Source organism: Bufo bufo, chromosome 5, assembly GCF_905171765.1.
Source record: "Bufo bufo chromosome 5, aBufBuf1.1, whole genome shotgun sequence".
Taxonomy (NCBI): domain Eukaryota; kingdom Metazoa; phylum Chordata; class Amphibia; order Anura; family Bufonidae; genus Bufo; species Bufo bufo.
The window spans coordinates 521,176,829-521,195,671 of NC_053393.1; the positions used below are offsets into that span (position 1 = coordinate 521,176,829).

General features: G+C 47.3%; 1 protein-coding gene across 1 annotated transcript in view; it reads right to left on the minus strand.

Moving 5' to 3' along the window:
• The window catches only part of ITGA8 (integrin subunit alpha 8), a 167,424-nt gene extending 151,679 nt beyond the window's left edge, over positions 1–15,745 (minus strand). Inside the window, exons 1-2 of the mRNA XM_040434555.1 lie at positions 15,447–15,745; positions 14,341–14,471 (exon numbers count right to left, since the gene is read on the minus strand). Of these exons, the coding sequence (XP_040290489.1) occupies positions 14,341–14,471; positions 15,447–15,622 (307 nt within the window). The 5' untranslated portion in view covers positions 15,623–15,745. The remainder of the gene's footprint in view (positions 1–14,340; positions 14,472–15,446) is intronic.
• Positions 15,746–18,843: the final 3,098 nt, after the last annotated feature.

Sequence of the window (18,843 nt, forward strand, 5' to 3'; positions counted from 1 at the left end):
TGGAAGCGGTCATTAGCATACGGGAGGCACAGGAAGGTGAGAACAGCACTGCACTGGCTGTCCTCACCTTCCCTGGTCTTCTTTCAGCCCCACACTGTGTCCTGACACATCCAGCGTCAGGACGCAGTGCACGTAGACGTGCACTATGACCTGACGCTGTGCGGTGTGAGGTGACAATATAGTGCGGCAGGAAGAAGAACAGGGAGGGTAAGTGAATCTGCCAAGAGGCAGCGCCGTACGGAGCTGGAGAGGTAAGTTTATTTGTTTATCTTAAATACAGTATCTGATCTGATGTCTGATTGGGGCTGATCTGAGGCTAAAGGAGGGTGGGGAGGGTCTGATGGGGGTCTGATCTGAGGCTTGGGAGGGTCTGATCTGAGGCTGGGGGTGTCTGATCTGAGGCTGGGGTTTGATAGGGGTCTGATCTGAGACTAGGGGGGCTGATGGGGGCTGATCTGAGGCTGGGGAGGGTCTGATGGGGGCTGATCTGAGGCTAGGGAGGGTATTATGAAGGTCTGATCTGAGGCTGGGGGGGTCTTATAGGGGCTGATCTGACCCTGGGGGGTCTGATGGGGGCTGATCTGAGGCTGGGCGTCTGATCCGGGTCTGGTCTGAGGCTGGGGGTCTGATGGGAGTCTGATCTGAAGCTAGGAAGGGTCTGATTGGGGTCTAATCTGAGGCTTAGAGGTCTGATGGGAGTCTGATCTGAGGCTGATGTAGGCCTGGGGGGTCTGATAGGAGGCTGATTTCAGGCTGATGGAGGTGGGGGCAGATATTTTGCTGAGAAAGGGACAAAGGCAGGGACAGTTGCGAAGAAAGAGGCAGGGAGAGTGAAAGCTGGGTGAACCCCTCTCTGGACCCCCTGGGTTTAGCTTCCTGCCATTAATGTCAAATAAGTAACATTCTGAACTTAAAAATTAGACTGCTATGTGTGGTCAATATGGCGCCTGTATTGTATGTAATATACTGTATATATATAGTGCAGGCGCTATTTTGTGCTGCAAAAATACAGCCCTCTAGATTATTTTAATTGAAGTGCAATTTCTGTAACTTATCCCTAAGTCAATTATATGTTTGACCAAATACAGCAGTAAAAATTTTTTATTGAGAATTTTGTATTGCCCCCGAATGATGTTACAAATATCCAAATGGCCCTTGGCAGCAAAATGGTTCCCCACCGCTGCCTTAGCGAATGAAAGGATCGGCAGCGTGACCATCACTCCTTTCAAACAGGGCCCATTCTCGTCATCATTGGCGGTGACACAGTTATCACCTACCCTGAGCATAGCGCCACCACAGGGGAGATAAAGCATTGCTCCGTGTCTATTTATGTCAATGGGTTGCCTGTGTAAGGCAGGACAGGACAGGTCCTCCAGAAACAGAGACGCTCTTTGTAACTGCTCTTCACTCCTGAACAGAGGACAACCCCCCCCCCCCCCCCCAATTTATTCAGAATTCCCTAATAGGCCGGATGGACTGAGCTTTCTATCTGATCCAGTGTCACAAGTTTTCGGCTATAACAGCTATTTGGAGGGCGCTGTGTACTGCGGAGACGTGCAGGCTGGAGATGGGCCATCCGTTAAAGTAACTTCATAACAAGGCTTCTATATATATCTCGCTGACGTCAGGCGGAGAGCACACGTGCACATCTGGCTGGATGCGGGGACGTCTGGTGTACACCACCGCTGGGTGTAACGAGGATATTATGCAAACTGTATGTATCCTATCGCAACGTGTAAGCTCAAAGGAGAAGCCATCATTTAAAGGGCTTGTATACTTATGTCTGCTCCGATGCATCTAACATTAAAAACGAAGCAACATTGCAGTGTGTCGTCTGATCCTGCAGTTTGGACAGACCCCCCGCGTGCACACACACACACACACTCCCCATGGCCCCCTGCCACTGGATCCCAGCTCCTTTGCTGCCTGGCCGCCGCTGTTGCATCACTTGGGTCCCCCGCTGTCAACGTCTGCTGCAGCCAATGCCTGGCCGCAGTGGTGACCTGGCCTCCTTGCATCATGTCAGTTGGTCACATGATGAAAGGGGTTTGTCGTTGGCTGCAGCGGTGTCAAAGCAGAACCCTATGATTTGGGCCCTTCTACAAGTTCCCATGGTCGGGTATTCCTAGGAGTACTCATTCCTGATAATTGCCCTGTGTGAAGTGATGCCTCCCAACCGTCCCAGATCCAGCAGGACAGTCCTGAATTTTGGTTTTTGTCCCGCGGTCCTGGGATGGCTGGTGAGTATGAGGGCACTTAGGAGGGTCTCACCCATGGGGGAATCATACTGTACGGGAAGGGGGGGCACTTAAGGATTAATCACTCTGTATGGGGGCATCATATTGCATGGGGGGATTAAAGGGGACATCAGTCTGTATGGGGGCACTTAATGGGGCCTTATACTACATGGAGGCATTTATGGGGGATCATACTGTGGGGGCACTTAGGGGGACCTTATGCTGTATGGCGGTCGCCCATTTGGGAATCAACTCTGTAGGGGCACTTAAGGGGGCATCAGACTGTGTGTGGAGCCCTTTATGGGCATCAGGTTGTTTAGGGGCATGTAAGGGGGCCTCATACTGTATGTGCGGTACTTATGGGGGCATCATACTGTGTGAGGGGCACTTACTGGGCATCACTCTGTATGGGGGTACTTAAGGGGGCTTAATACTTTGTGTGGGCATCACACTATATGGGGGCAGTTATGGGAACCTTCTACTGTGAGGGGGGCACTTAGGGGACATTCTATTGACATCATACTGCGTGAAGGGCCCCCATGCTATGTCAGGGGTACTGAGAGTGCATTATTGCAGGGGCACTAAGCGGGTATGAGAAGGGGGCACTAAGGGGACCGGGCAGGATTGGGAGTATATAATTGGGTTCATCGGGTGAAAGCATTGTTGATGTGGCACCAAAACCAGTGTTTCTGGGCAGGAGATTGTCCTGTGTGAACAGGGATCTGCCGCCCAGAACCAGTGAATCTGTATGGGAACAAATGATCGCAGCAGTGATTGCTCTTCCCCATACGGCGGAGGTGATTACAACGTGTAAATGTAGCTCTAATCTCTTCTGATGGAACAAACTTAGTCGGCCCATGTATAGGGCCTTAAAGGGGTTGTCCCATCTGGCATATATTGATAGCACACTGCAGTACATAGGTGTGAATGACTCTGCACAGATGGAGCACTGACACCCCTTTTACAAGGTTTCTAAGCCGGATGTGGCGGCTGTGTCACTCGCATGCTAACTCCAGACAGGATCCAGGTTCTGCCGGGGGCCCCAGACGTCAGCTCCTGCCCTGGGACTGATTTTGCTGATGTTCGCTGCCAATTCCATAGACATTGCAGAAATATTCCTACAAAGAAAGAATTCACCGTATCTCCTGCCAGTTCACTGCATTATCCCTGTGAGCCGCTCGTAGGGTCTACCTCAGCGGAGGCCCACCTTATACATCTGGAACATGTGCACCCCAACTGCTGAGGGCCACACCGATTGTATTTCACACAGATGTTCTCCTACCTGCCAAAGCGGTTCCCTATAAACCATTCAAAATTACTTCAGTTGCTGCTTTCTATCCGTTTCTGGGAAAGCTGGGTAATGACCCATATGATCGGCGCTGCATCTACCGCAGGGGTTAAAATCCGGCTTTCCCAGGGGTCTGAAAGGGCAAACTTGGGAATCTGCCAACCCCAGAGAAAAAGAACAATTCTAGGCATCTATTCTTATAACGTTATGTTGCGCTGTCCCTCTAGTATTCCTATTAGAAGTCATGAATGAATGAATGAAGGTCCAGCTGAGTGATACCAGTTGGGGGGGGGGGGGTGTCACTGGACAGTCTGACACTAACCAATCAGTGCTGCCAGTGTCAGACTGTGCAGGGACACATCCCCAACTAGTAACACCCAACTGCAGATTGCTGGAAATTCATTCCTAACTTCTAGCAGGAATAATAGAGGAATGACATAACATAGAGTCATAAGGATGGATGTTCCAGAATTTTCATTACATGGGGAATGCAAGTAGTTACTAAAACAGAGATGTCAGGAGAGGGGAGGGGTCCTCTTTACAGGGGTTGTATAGTATTAGAAAATATGGATGCTTTTTCCAGAAATTGCGCCACTTGTGTCTAATGGTTGTGTCAGGTATTTCAGCTCCATTTATTTGGATGGGGCAGTGCTGCAATACCGCACACAGCCTGTGGACAAGAGTGGCGCTGTTTTCGGTGTAAGGCAGACCTGTTTTTAAACCTTATACAATACCTTGGAAATTCCTATAGAAAACATAGAGAGGACTTCTGAGTAACGCGAGAGCCGCCTGGAAGCCACGTGTTGCTGACTGATTATCGAAATCTAATTGTTGTGTGACTTCCGTGGCGGCTGTGTCCTAACATGTCCCGATGTAATAAGGGATGTTCCTGCAACTGAATAAACCACTGCTAAGAGGAATAACTGATGGTCGATGCATGGGAGAAGGACGCTGCAGGGCCCCATGCCCTATATATAGCCCCTCTTGCTGGTCAGAAAAGAATTAAAGGCATATATAAGCAGGATCAACCCCGGTAAACCATACTGCCTGGTAGGGTTGATCATGCTGAGTGCAATGGCCCCCGTCTTGTAGCAACCCTATCAGTCGTTTTGTAGAAAATGCTAATGAGGCGCTCGCAGCACGACTGTAAGGTAGTTGCATTTGCCAGGATCACGCCAGATACGAGCAGAAACCATACTTTCTCAAATTTAAAGGAGCCATGCACCAAGTTCAAGACCTCTGCTTGCTGTCAGTGAAACAATAGATTGATTTTTATTTAAACTAAGTGGGCAAAGTTTACTCCAATCTAATCATATTACAGCCGAATCCCTGTACAATGAAAGGCTGGGCAGCTTTATTAGATACTTTATAATACAGTGCTTCATTTTGCCGCCTTATTAAAGATCCATGCTGGCTGTCAGTGAATGACAGCATTCATTACATCCAGAGGTTTAAAGCCATAGGGTACGGCTCACAATGCAGATTTTGACGCCATCAAATTCCACCATGTATACTACGGCAAAAACCTTTGCGGTTGTTCACTTTGGTTGCCGGTACCTGCTCGCGACTAAACTGCGAGCGGACACAAGCCGTGAATTCAAGCGGCATCTGTCCACACACCGAGCCAAGAAGGGACATGCCCCATCTTGGCACAGTCGTGGCGTTAAACATTTTCAGCAAAAGTTTTCAGCAGTTTTCGAGACGGGGTTAAAAAATTCTGCCTATTTGCAGAGTATCACTTCTAAATCCTGTCATCTGACAGGTCATGTGTAGCCTTATCTCTGATCCCCTGACCTCATAAACACTCATTTAAGCCATGATCTCATCAGTTTGTTAAGAGTTTAGCTATGATGAGTGTATATGAGGTCAAGAGATCGCAGTTAAGGCTTCACATGAGCTGTCAGCTGACGGGATTTGGAAGTAATACTCTGCAAACAGACAGATTTTTTTTTAACCCCTGTATCTCAAAAACTGCTGAAAATGTATTTTACCCAAATTATCGACTGCAGTCAAAAAAATATTGCCTTGAAGGTCCTCCATAGCCTTTAAAGAGACCAGTCCTGTATGGGGACTAACTGAAAGTGATCCATGGTATGGAGACTTATTGGTCCATGGGAAAACCATATGCAAAGAGGTATCTCCCAAGAAAAGAGAACCATCTCACTAGCGCCACCTTGTGGAAGTGGCTCCCTATAAGTCAAAAAGTCGGATTTTGAGCTCCTTCCATAAGGTGGCGCTAGCGAGATGGTTCTCTTTCCTTGTAAGAAACCTCTTTGCATGAAGTCTAGATGCAGAATCCTTCACTTTGGCCTTTGTACAGACACAATTAAGCTATTACAAAGCGAAATCCTGACGCGCTCATACATGACGCTTGGATGGCGGCTCTGACAATATCCAGGAGTCCAGGCCTTTATCTCGGTGTCTTATGTCTTAGTCTATAGATTTGGCTTCTTCTCTCCCATCCATCGTTCCTTTCGGATCCTCTCTGCCTTCTTCAGCCCGGTGCGGAGGAGAAAGCATTACGCATTGGCTCACGTATGACTGAGGTCATCTTGTGTTTCTCCATTTATACACTTCAGATCCTACAGAAATTTTTTATTTTTATTTATTTTTTTACTCCTTTTTGTTCTCCTTCTTGAAAGCACATCCTGCAGAAGGCTGATGTTATCTCGTAAACTATGCGAACAGATGCGTCCAGGCTGAGGAGCGGCTCCGTAAAAACCAATTTTTGCATTTAAAAAAAAATCAGAAACACGTGTAGGTGGATTTAAAAGAAATGAACTGGAGGCATCTACCCCGGCTTCATGTTAGCTTTTGATCTCCCCTGTACTGTTGAGAGAGATTATGTGTCAGTGGCTTCAGACGTCAGTGACGTCCACCGGCAAATCCCAACATATTGCGGTAGCATAACATTATACATGAGGACGGTTTACAAGGTTAGAGAAGACCTGTCGCCTCTGCTGACAAGTCTAAACCATATTTTCCCATAAGCCTGCCTTGTCGTTCCTCTGTTATTCCTCCTGGAAACATATTCATATGTTGACTACTGGAGGTCTCTATAGCCATCTTCCACCCTAAGACGAGAAAGGAGTGTGGAAAATACTAGCACAGCAATTCCACTATTGACCCAACCCTAAAAAACGTATGGACAAAAATCCAAAAAGCGAGGCGCCAGTTTGATACCTGAGTATTTTTTCACCTTATTGAGGTATATTCCCATCAGCGCCTGTAAAGCGGTTTCTCATTATAATCACTCCAGTTGAATAGAAAATCACATGCATTGACTTTCTGGTGAGCTTGTGGTGGGCTGCTGCTTATGTTTAGGAGCCAATGCGAACAAGCCGATCGAAGAGAACACAATTCTAAGGATAGGTCGTCAATATGGGAAAAGCGGACAACCCCTTTAAGTTATAGTGACTGCCGGAGCTGGGAATAGACCCTTCCTGCAGTTACAGGATAGGAGGTCTGGGGTGACCCTGTGATCTTTCTTTACGACATCCTAATGAAGACGAGGCGGAGAAGAGAGACATCTTGTAAAACGCTCCAAAAGAGTGAAAGCACCACCCGGGGAAGATCTTCTTCACTTTGCTTGTTCTTTTTTATTATCTTAGGCTGTCAGAACAATTCCGAAAATAACCAACATACTGGTTTCTAAATCCTAAGTGCGGGGGCGGAATATAGGGATGTAATGTGCCGGATGAATTACTGTTTAGTTTTGCAACTTTTTACATAAGTTTTAAATGGTTTGTGCCAAGTTTTGAAGGTATCCCCTGTCCACAGGCTTTCCCTAAAAATACGTATCGGCAGGTTCTAAATGCCTAAAAAATGCAATCTAGCGAGTTAAAGGGATCGTCACATTTCAATGTGACTAAAAGTCTCGACCACCGGGTGGCCGGGAAACAACTTGTAGCTTCAATAGCTGCAGTGGATCGGAGCTACGGAAACAGCGTTAGGGCCCCGTAATTTGCGGTCCCCAATGCACGGGCAACATCCGTGCGGATTCCGCAGACGGATCCAGACCCATTTAACTTGATCCGTCCGCACCACTAAAAAATAGAACATGTTCTATTTTTTTTGCGGTGCGGAGGAACAGAGAGAAACCTCATGAAAGCGCTCCGTAGTGCTTCCGCGCCTCCATTCCACACCGGACCTTCAGGATTGAAGCGAATGGGTCCGCATCCGTGATGTGGGGTGCACACGGCCGGTGCCCGCATACTGCAGACGCCCTGTTTGCGGGCCGCAATATGGGCACTGCCGGCCCCTTAGGCCTCTTGCACATGACCGCATGGCTTTTTCAGGTATTTTGCGGTCCGCAAAAAACGGATCTGCAAAAAATACGGATGACGTCCATGTGCATTCAGTTTTTTTGCGGAACGGAACAGCTGGCCCCTGATAGAACAGTCCTATCCTTGTCCGTTATGCGGACAATAATAGGACATGTTCTATCTTTGAATGGAACGGAAATACGGAAATGGAAGGCATACGGTGTACCATCCGTTTTTTTTGCGGATCCATTGAAATGAATGGGTCCGTATACGGAACACAAAAGATGGAACGTAAACGGAAAAAAAAACATTTGTGTGCAAGAGGCCTTAGGGAAACTGCATAGCTTCCGGTGCCACCCTGTTTTTCGCAGCTCCCATGCGCAGCAAGCACCGGGCCGTTCCGCTGTTTCTCGGCCATCTGGTGGTCAGAACTTAGTCTCATTTCGCCTTAGTAACAGCGAGGTTGTCCGAGCTACAGATAGTAACCTGTTCTTAGGTTAGGTCATCAATATCAGATCCATGGGTGTTACTATAGCCATAGCAGCCATGAGGCTGAGGTTGGGGGGGGGGGGGGGGAGGCAATCAGGTGCAAGAACAATATGGCGGCTTTTTGCTATAATCTGAGTTTTCTGATATATGGTGCTATTATAATTATTATTGCTTCTTATGCTGTTGTTTTAATTATCTTACACTAGGTGGAGGGGCCCCATCCTATTTCGCTCTGGGGCCCTATGAATTACAGTCATGCCCCTGATCAGATCAGTGGGGATCCAACATTTGGTACCCCTACCAATAAGCTATTTCAGGCAGCCGCAGTTCCGGAAACTATACGGTGTAAAGCGTGGAAGCAGAAGGCTCTTCACTTGAACGGAAGCTGACCTGCAATACCCCAGAACGGCCACTAGACCATGCACAGCGCTCTGCTCCATACACAGTACAGCATACACAGCGCCACTGCTGCCCAAAACAGCTGATCGCTGGGGGTGCCGGGTGTCGGACCCAATTACGATAGGTCATCAATATCTGTAGCCCGGAGAACCCCTTTAAATTCAGCACCATTTTACCCTGCCAGCACTTCTGCCCCCTACCATCTACTGTTGTCATTGCAGGCACATAAGCAGTGACGTCACTGCTGCAGCCAGTCACGTGGCATGGATGACACGTCACTGCCCTGCTAGGACAACAGAGGGCAGTAGGTGGTCCAGGTGAAGGTGGGCCGGTGTATATTACATATTTTAGGCATTTTGTATTTTAGAGATAAAGAAATACCACTAAAGGGGTTTCTCACGAAGAGAAGCCACCACAGTGGTCAGCCGTGGTCCAGCTTCTCTACCGGTCAGCGGTTATCTCCTGTAGCGGGCGCTGCCTTATTACATGCCGGCCATTAAAATACAACTGGACCATTTCCAGTCATTCAATATCTTCAGGTCCTGGGAAGGGGATCTACTTTTAAAATAAGACAAGAGATCCTGCCCCAGCTTCTTAAGTCTAGACCACTGCATGCAAGCAAAGTAAGCGGACAAGCAACGCCAGACATTACAAGGTGCAGGGCACAGGACGTGACAGGGACGGACCCGGCAACATTCAGATCCTGACTGGACCGTCCAGCATCCATCGTTTACTTTCAAATCCTATGGACATAAATCCAGCACAAAGTCAGCACAATGCCAAGAGAGTTCTGGAAAGCTGCCCATAAATTTATACGTCTCATTACAAATTTATATGTTTTATGTCAGAAGTTTTGGTTTCCAAGGTCATTTATTACTATGGCTCTAATATATCTTTTTATGAACTCCCCCATATAAAACGCAAACCATGTAAAATGTGTATGGCCCCATCACAGGGCTTCTACAGTCAGACATGTCAATACCCAGGTAGAGCGTTAAAGGGGTATTTCGGTTGTTTAAACCTGTTCCCTATCCACAGGATTAGATCAGTAGGGGTCATACCGCTTGGACCCTCACCAATCATGAGTATGGGGGCCCTGTACACCCTGGAGCCCCCCATTAATTTCTATTGTAGTTTTGGAGATAGCGCTCACCTATCTCTGGAATTCCCATAGAAATGAATGAGGCGGTCATATGCATGCCTGACCAGCCATTCCATTCATTTCGTAGGGGGGGGGGTGCGTGCAGCTGGTACGGGGCCACCATTCTTGTAATCGGTGGGTGCCCCAGTGGTAGTTACCCCGCAAATCTAATAGGGATCCCCTATCCTGTGGATAGGGGATAACTTCAAACAACCTGAATTACCATTACCAAGGCTACAGGAAAGATTCAGTCATCATGAAAGTCCCTGACAACATCAAGTCCTATATAGAAGGATATTTTGTAGGGAGTCAGGTTGTTATAATTTGCAGAGTGCATAGACAGAGGCATAACTTAAAGCTCACATGCCTCACAGCAAAAACTATAATAGGGCCGCCACTGAACATGTATTAGTAATAATAGTGGTGTGTTTTTTTGTGACAGAGAAATCTTTGGGCCCCTCAGGGACCAGATCTTGAGACTCCTATAGCGTCCTGCCTGTATGTACAGGGAGAGGCTGCCAATAAAGCTGCAAATTTACATCTGGTGCCTTGAGACCTGTGCCTAGGTGCAGCCCTAAAAGAAAAGGTGGCTGCTCCTCAGGGGCCGGATTATAGCTCCTACAGTGGGAAGCTCATTATGCTATTAAACAGGTTGTCCACTAGGGACCACTTCTTTTTTTTTCTAGGAAGGCACTACTGTCAGGAGTTTACCCAGACAGACTTCGGTCCATGTCTGTGCTTGGAGGGCTGTCATGCTGACCAGTCATGCCCTGAAGCTGAAAGCCAAGCCAGTCAGGTTCCTGGATCAGTGGCCAATCCCAGAGCTACCCGGGGTGTTTAGGTTTGCCTCTCAGTCATGGACGGCTGCTGGAAATTGCATGTAGGTGTCCAGGCTCTGTTTGTACCTGTGTCCTTTGTAGCTGAACTTTAGACCTGCTTGTTAAAACCATGGCTTGTTTTCTGGATTAACCCCTTGTCTGCTGATCTGGCTTTTAGGGATTCTCCTGATATTCTAACCATGGCTACTTTCTGGATTAACCCCTTGTTTGCTGTTTCAGTCCTATCCATCTCTCCTGGTTCTGACCCTGGCTTGTCTACTATTCTTTTCATCCCAGCCATTCTGGTAGGTCTGCTTCTAGCAAGCCCACACCAGCTTTCTGCTACCTTACTCCGCAGATGTAACCTGGGTCCCTAGCAACCAGGACCATCCGGCCTTGCTGCAGGTTTGGTAAAGAACCTAGGGGTAACCTTAGCTTCCTACCAACCAGAGTGGTTAAGGTTAAGCAAGACTTGTAGCAGTTTCTCAGTTTGCTAGCTGTGGCTCTGGACGTTGACCATGGTATTTCCTTACAGCTACTAATAAAAACCTGATAATAAAATATCTTGTCTCTGGGACCACCAGTGATTAGCTGTAATCAGTGGGAGAACCTGGCAGTAAGTGTTGAATTAGCCTGCAGTGCCTCCACAGGAGGAACGCGGCATTGTCAGTTGTCATTGAATTGTATATGTGTTTGTCCATGTATTGCACAAATGTGTTGGGTCCTCGAGGTTAAGGGACGGTCTTAGTAGATGTTCTTCATTTGGACTATTAGGACAGGGTCCTGAAAGAAGAGCCTAACTACGGTATGGGCCAAATCTAAGTGTGGAACCCGACCAATAAGCTAATGAGTGAAGCAGAATAGAAGAATGGAAATGGAGCAGTGATGATTGGAGACCATAGAGACACAGAAGGAATTTCATCCCTTGAATCTCCACACTGTACAGATGGTCAAACGTTCAGTATCCAAGTGTAACGAAAGTTCAACCCAATCACACATTTTAAGCCATTGATATTGAGCAGTAAGCCTCGGGTGGATTTTAGGTTGCTGAGGAAAGAAGAAGCATGTTCCGACCAAACTGAGACGCCAGGAAGAAATCAACGGAGAACAACTATCCTACAATAAACACTGTAAAGGCATGCAGCTCCAAGCGTGTCACCCTGACAATAGGAAACAATGCCTTGCTGGTCTAGAATTACCATGTGGAAGTCGTTACCACCGTCAGAGGCACGAGAAAACAATAACAGGCTAAAATTACATGGGCTCGTGGAAGCCGTACCCATCAGAGGTCCTCAGTGATGTGCCCAGAACACACTGTCTAAATCTACAAAATTCATATACAGCATAAAACATATCGAAACCTGCAAATGTAGGGGCTACTCCTCATCCCCCTCCAAACAATAGCCAAAAATCAAGCTCGAAGGCTAACAGTGTTCATGAATTAACTTTAACCAGACATCCCGCCTTTGGCAACATCTTACTCGTTACGAAAAACTTCAAGTGTGAACATTACACGCTAGCAGGGCTGCCGTCGGGGAAGTACAAGATGGTACCCCCCCCCCCCCCCCCCCCCCCCTGGCAAGGCAAATTAGAAACTCCCTCTGCCACCCACCACTAAAGAATTAAAGAGGTTGTATAATCCTTATATTTAACTTTTTCAAAAGACAGAATGGGTTAAAAAAATCAAAACAAGCAATACTTAAAGAGGCTTCTAATCCTTTACCCTCTAATGAGTGAGGGTCCGACATCCACCATCCCCACCGATCAGCTGCTTGCAGCAGCTTAGTGGACAGAGCTGGTTACTGCAGTGCTGCACTCCTTCACATCAATAGGAGCAACTCCGCAGTAACCAGCTCCGTCCACTGCAAAATGGATGGAGAACGGTTGATCGATGGGTGTGTGGGGTGTCAGACCTCCTGGATAGGCCATCACTTATAAAGGGTTGGACAACCCCTTTAAGTCACTGATCCCCCTACACTCCCATTTCTATGCTTCCCAGGTCCCCTGCCTGTCTCTCCTTTCAAGTCCCTCTCATCACACATTAAATGACCCCCTCAGTCAATGACAGGAGTGGAGGATCAGTGAGGTGATCAGTAGAAAAAATGCCCACCATAGAGACATTGAGCCCTTTAAATATAAAATTCTTTTTGTCTGCAGCCACCACTAGGGAGCGCTCCTGTCATACAGATTTATACTTCAACTACTGAATTCAACGAAAGCTGTAGAATTTGTGTAAAGCTCCCCCTAGTGGTAGTTGCATGAATTTTACCATTTAGTCCTATAACTACCCTATATGAAGGGGAGCAGGGAATTTTTTTTACCGCCAATCCCTATAAAGATATATTATGGCTTTTTTGTTTTCTATAGCTTTGAATCTGATGACATTATATGCACACGCTAACAACCACCAGAGCAGATCATAATCTAAATTTGATGTATGGTGATTTATTTAATTTTTATCAATTTGGTAATTCATTTAAATTAGATTTATGAAACTACTTTGAAGTCCCAATGTCATGAGACAGTAGCTGCTTTAAAGAGTTGCTGGCCGCTCTCCTGACATGTCTGGTTTAGTAACTACTTGCATTCCTCATGTAATAACAATTTTGGAGCCTCTATTCTAATGACTCTATGTTGTACAGGTCCTCTATTATTCCTACTAGAAGTTTGCCAGCAGTCTGTAATGCAGGTCCAGATAGGTGTTATCAGTTGGGGGGGGGGGGGGGGGGTGTCCCTGCACAGTTTGACATTATCCAATCAGTGCTATCAGTGTCAGAATGTGCAGGGACACACTCCCAACTGGTAACACCCAGCTGGACCTTCAGTGCAAACTGATAGCAATTCATTCATAACTTCTAGCAGGATTAACAGAGGAACATGATATGATAGAGTCTTAATAACAGATGCTCCAGAATTGTTCTTACATGGAGAATGCCAGTAGTTACTAAACCAGACATGTCAGTAGAGGGGACGGGTGCTCTTTAAAAAAGCTACTGTCTTACGACATTTTCATGGTGGTATTGCTATTACAATCTGGCATCAGACATTGCACACTATTACTACTAGTACAATACTGTACCAATGTGAAAGACCTGTGCAAATGACAAAGCCTTTCTTAAAGGGGTGGAATGAGAAAAGCTGCCTTTTAAATAATCAGAAACAGCGCCACTCTTGTCCATAGGCTATGCCTGGTATTGCAGCTCAGCCTCAATGGCTTGAATCAAGTACTGCAGTACCAGACGCAGCCCATAAAAACAAGAGGCGCTGTTTTCAGAAAAGGAAACTTTTTGTTCCTAATCTGTAATGACCGCATTTAAAAATGGACCTATCATCAAATTCTTCGCTGTGCTGACCCTCTGTTATTCCTAATAGAAATGTATAAATTAATTGACAAATGGGCGTTACCAGTTGGGGGGGGTTCGCTACACACGGTGACACTGTCCAGTCAGCGCTGCCAGTGTGAGACTGTGCAGAGACACATCTTTGACAACAGGAGCAGTACTGTCATCAACAATGTCTCAGTAAAGGAGTGAATTATTCACACAGTAGCGCACAGCGTATAACACATCCATACAGGCTGCCATTACATAACTCCCTGATACAAACACCCATAAAACACCAAGAGGTGGCCCGAGAATGGGCGTCATATGGTCACGTCATCCCTGGAAGGTGTCTGACCCCCATATGGTATAGTGATACTCACTGGTGTTGTCAAAGGGAATCCTCTTACATCCAGTCCCCGCACTTGGGAACGGGCAGTAGTACACCGCTCCTCCTTCCACTATCTCCGGCTGGCTGGTGTTGGCTTTGGGGGCTCCAATCAATACGCTGGTTCTGGAAGAGTGGGCCATAAGGGAGAGAATATCAGTACAGGAGACAGAATACAGAATATTACTGCTGAGCATCCTGATGACGGGAGTCCACCGACAGAGAACACTGCCGCAGACCACCTCCGACAGCAGGAGAATGAGACCCAACCGAGACGCAATCCAGTACATTGTGTGAATGAAGACAATGCATCCTGTTACCAGTACAATTACTGTCTGTCTATTGCATCTTCTCCTATATGGGCTGTAATGGGCCAGCGAGTACAGGAGAGACTGGAGGTCTACCAACTAGCATCTTATCTATCTATCTATCTATCTATCTATCTATCTATCTATCTATCTATCTATCCATCTCATATCTATCTATCATCTATCTATCTATTATATATCTCATATCTATCTATTATCTCCTATCTATCTACCTATCTATCTATCTATCTATCTATCTATCTACCTATCTACCTATCTATCTCATATCTATGTATCCATCGATCTCATATCTATATCTATTATCTATCTATTTATTTCTAATATATCTATCTAGATACATTTTATCACCTCCTACAATGGATACTCTATTACTTATTACTACCAGCACCATGTAATGTGTATATGACAGTATTAACCCTCTCTATCCAGCTGACCTGAACACATAGGAGCACATCTCCATCCTCTGGACTCTAGAAGTTCCAGGGGTCATCCCCAGGTCCCTGGCAGGGTCCACCAGAAGCCTCCACAATTATCTGAGCCTGCACAATGTCCCCTCACTTCACATGGAGAGGGGGAGCCTCCTATTAATTGTCACTTAACCTAGGCATGCCAGGGGTTAATGACTTCCTCACTCTATCCCCCACACACCCCTATATCAAAAGCAGAAGATATTGGTTGAGGTCGTGGTCACCAGTGCCAGGCCCTCAGAGGGACATCAGACTGGCACAGGAGGCTCTGCCACATCCGGACCCCCAGTCTGTGCAGGACTTACGTTCTGGAGTCCGGGATGTAGAAGTCCACAGAGTATCCAAAGTAGCTGTTCTGGGGTCCACTGTACACTGTGACCTTGTCTATGTCCAGGTTAAAGGCAAGGGGTGCAGGGGGGGAAAGCAAGAAGAGCAGCAGCAGCTGCAGCAGGGGCAATGCCAGGCTCCACTCATGTAGCATCGTGTATCCAGAGGTCCTGAGCCAAGCACTGATGGAGGAGAGGTAGGACTGAGCCCTGAGCAGCCGGAGCACTCACTGCTGGACGGCAGCCCCCCCTCAGGAAAGAGGAGAGGAGGGGGAGGTCCCATCAGGACGGGAGCACAGGGGTGTCCTGCCCTGGGAAGAGGGACCAGAGCTGTGCATCTATAACCGAGTCAGAGGAGGAAAGAGACATTGTAGCCGGGACTCTGCACCGAGCAAGGATACATTGTAGTCAATACTCTGCACTGAGCAATGATACATTGTAGTCAGGACTCTGCACTGAGCAATGATACATTGTAGTCAGGACTCTGCACTGAGCAATGATACATTGTAGCCAGGACTCTGCACTGAGCAATGATACATTGTAGCCAATACTCTGCACCCAGCAAGGATACATTGTAGTCAGGACTCTGCACTGAGCAAGGATACATTGTAGTCAGGACTCTGCACCCAGCAAGCATACAGTGTAGCCAGGACTCTGCACTGAGCAAGGATACATTGTAGCCAGGACTCTGCACCCAGCAAGGATACATTGTAGCCAGGACTCTGCACCGAGCAAGGATACATTGTAGCCAGGACTCTGCACCGAGCAATGATACATTGTAGTCAGGACTGTGCACCGAGCAAGGATACATTATAGTCAGGACTCTGCACCCAGCAAGGATACATTGTAGCCAGGACTCTGCACTGAGCAAGGATACATTGTAGTCAGGACTCTGCACCCAGCAAGGATACATTGTAGTCAGGACTCTGCACCCAGCAAGGATACATTGTAGTCAGGACTCTGCACCCAGCAAGGATACATTGTAGCCAGGACTCTGCACCGAGCAAGGATACATTGCAGCCAGGACTCTGCACCGAGCAATGATATATTGTAGTCAGGACTGTGCACCGAGCAAGGATACATTATAGTCAGGACTCTGCACCCAGCAAGGATACATTGTAGTCAGGACTCTGCACTGAGCAATGATACATTGTAGTCAGGACTCTGCACCCAGCAAGGATACAGTGTAGTCAGGACTCTGCACCCAGCAAGGATACAGTGTAGTCAGGACTCTGCACCCAGCAAGGATACATTGTAGCCAGGACTCTGCACCGAGCAAGGATACATTGTAGCCAGGACTCTTCACCGAGCAAGGATACATTGCAGCCAGGACTCTGCACCGAGCAAGGATACATTGTAGCCAATACTCTGCACCGAGCAAGGATACATTGTAGCCAATACTCTGCACTGAGCAAGGATACATTGTAGCCAGGACTCTGCACCGAGCAATGATACATTGTAGCCAGGACTCTGCACCGAGCAATGATACATTGTAGTCAGGACTCTGCACCGAGCAAGGATACATTGTAGTCAGGACTCTGCACCCAGCAAAGATACGTTGTAGCCAATACTCTGCACCGAGCAAGGATATATTGTAGCCAATACTCTGCACTGAGCAAGGATACATTGTAGCCAGGACTCTGCACCGAGCAATGATACATTGTAGTCAGAACTCTGCACTGAGCAATGATACATTGTAGCCAGGACTCTGCACCGAGCAAGGATACATTGTAGTCAGGACTCTGCACCGAGCAAGGATACATTGTAGTCAGGACTCTGCACCCAGCAAGGATACATTGTAGCCAGGACTCTGCACCGAGGAAGGATACATTGTAGCCAGGACTCTGCACCGAGCAATGATACATTGTAGTCAGGACTGTGCACCGAGCAAGGATACATTATAGTCAGGACTCTGCACCCAGCAAGGATACATTGTAGTCAGGACTCTGCACTGAGCAATGATACATTGTAGCCAGGACTCTGCACTGAGCAAGGATACAGTGTAGTCAGGACTCTGCACCCAGCAAGGATACATTGTAGTCAGGACTCTGCACCCAGAAAGGATACATTGTAGTCAGGACTCTGCACCCAGCAAGGATACATTGTAGCCAGGACTCTTCACCGAGCAAGGATACATTGTAGCCAGGACTCTGCACCGAGCAATGATACATTGTAGTCAGGACTCTGCACCGAGCAAGGATACATTGTAGTCAGGACTCTGCACCGAGCAAGGATACATTGTAGCCAATACTCTGCACCGAGCAAGGATACATTGTAGTCAGGACTCTGCACCCAGCAAGGATACATTGTAGTCAGGACTCAGCACTGAGCAATGATACATTGTAGCCAGGACTCTGCACTGAGCAAGGATACAGTGTAGTCAGGACTCTGCACCCAGCAAGGATACATTGTAGTCAGGACTCTGCACCCAGAAAGGATACATTGTAGCCAGGACTCTTCACCGAGCAAGGATACATTGTAGCCAGGACTCTGCACCGAGCAATGATACATTGTAGTCAGGACTCTGCACCGAGCAATGATACATTGTAGTCAGGACTCTGCACCGAGCAAGGATACATTGTAGTCAGGACTCTGCACCGAGCAATGATACATTGTAGTCAGGACTCTGCACCGAGCAAGGATACATTGTAGTCAGGACTCTGCACCGAGCAAGGATACATTGTAGCCAATACTCTGCACCGAGCAAGGATACATTGTAGTCAGGACTCTGCACCCAGCAAGGATACATTGTAGTCAGGACTCAGCACTGAGCAATGATACATTGTAGCCAGGACTCTGCACTGAGCAAGGATACAGTGTAGTCAGGACTCTGCACCCAGCAAGGATACATTGTAGTCAGGACTCTGCACCCAGAAAGGATACATTGTAGCCAGGACTCTTCACCGAGCAAGGATACATTGTAGCCAGGACTCTGCACCGAGCAATGATACATTGTAGTCAGGACTCTGCACCGAGCAATGATACATTGTAGTCAGGACTCTGCACCGAGCAAGGATACATTGTAGTCAGGACTCTGCACTGAGCAAGGATACATTGTAGCCAATACTCTGCACTGAGCAAGGATACATTGTAGCCAGGACTCTGCACCGAGCAATGATACATTGTAGCCAGGACTCTGCACCGAGCAATGATACATTGTAGTCAGGACTCTGCACCGAGCAAGGATACATTGTAGTCAGGACTCTGCACCCAGCAAAGATACATTGTAGCCAATACTCTGCACCGAGCAAGGATATATTGTAGCCAATACTCTGCACTGAGCAAGGATACATTGTAGCCAGGACTCTGCACCGAGCAAGGATACATTGTAGCCAGGACTCTGCACCGAGCAATGATACATTGTAGTCAGAACTCT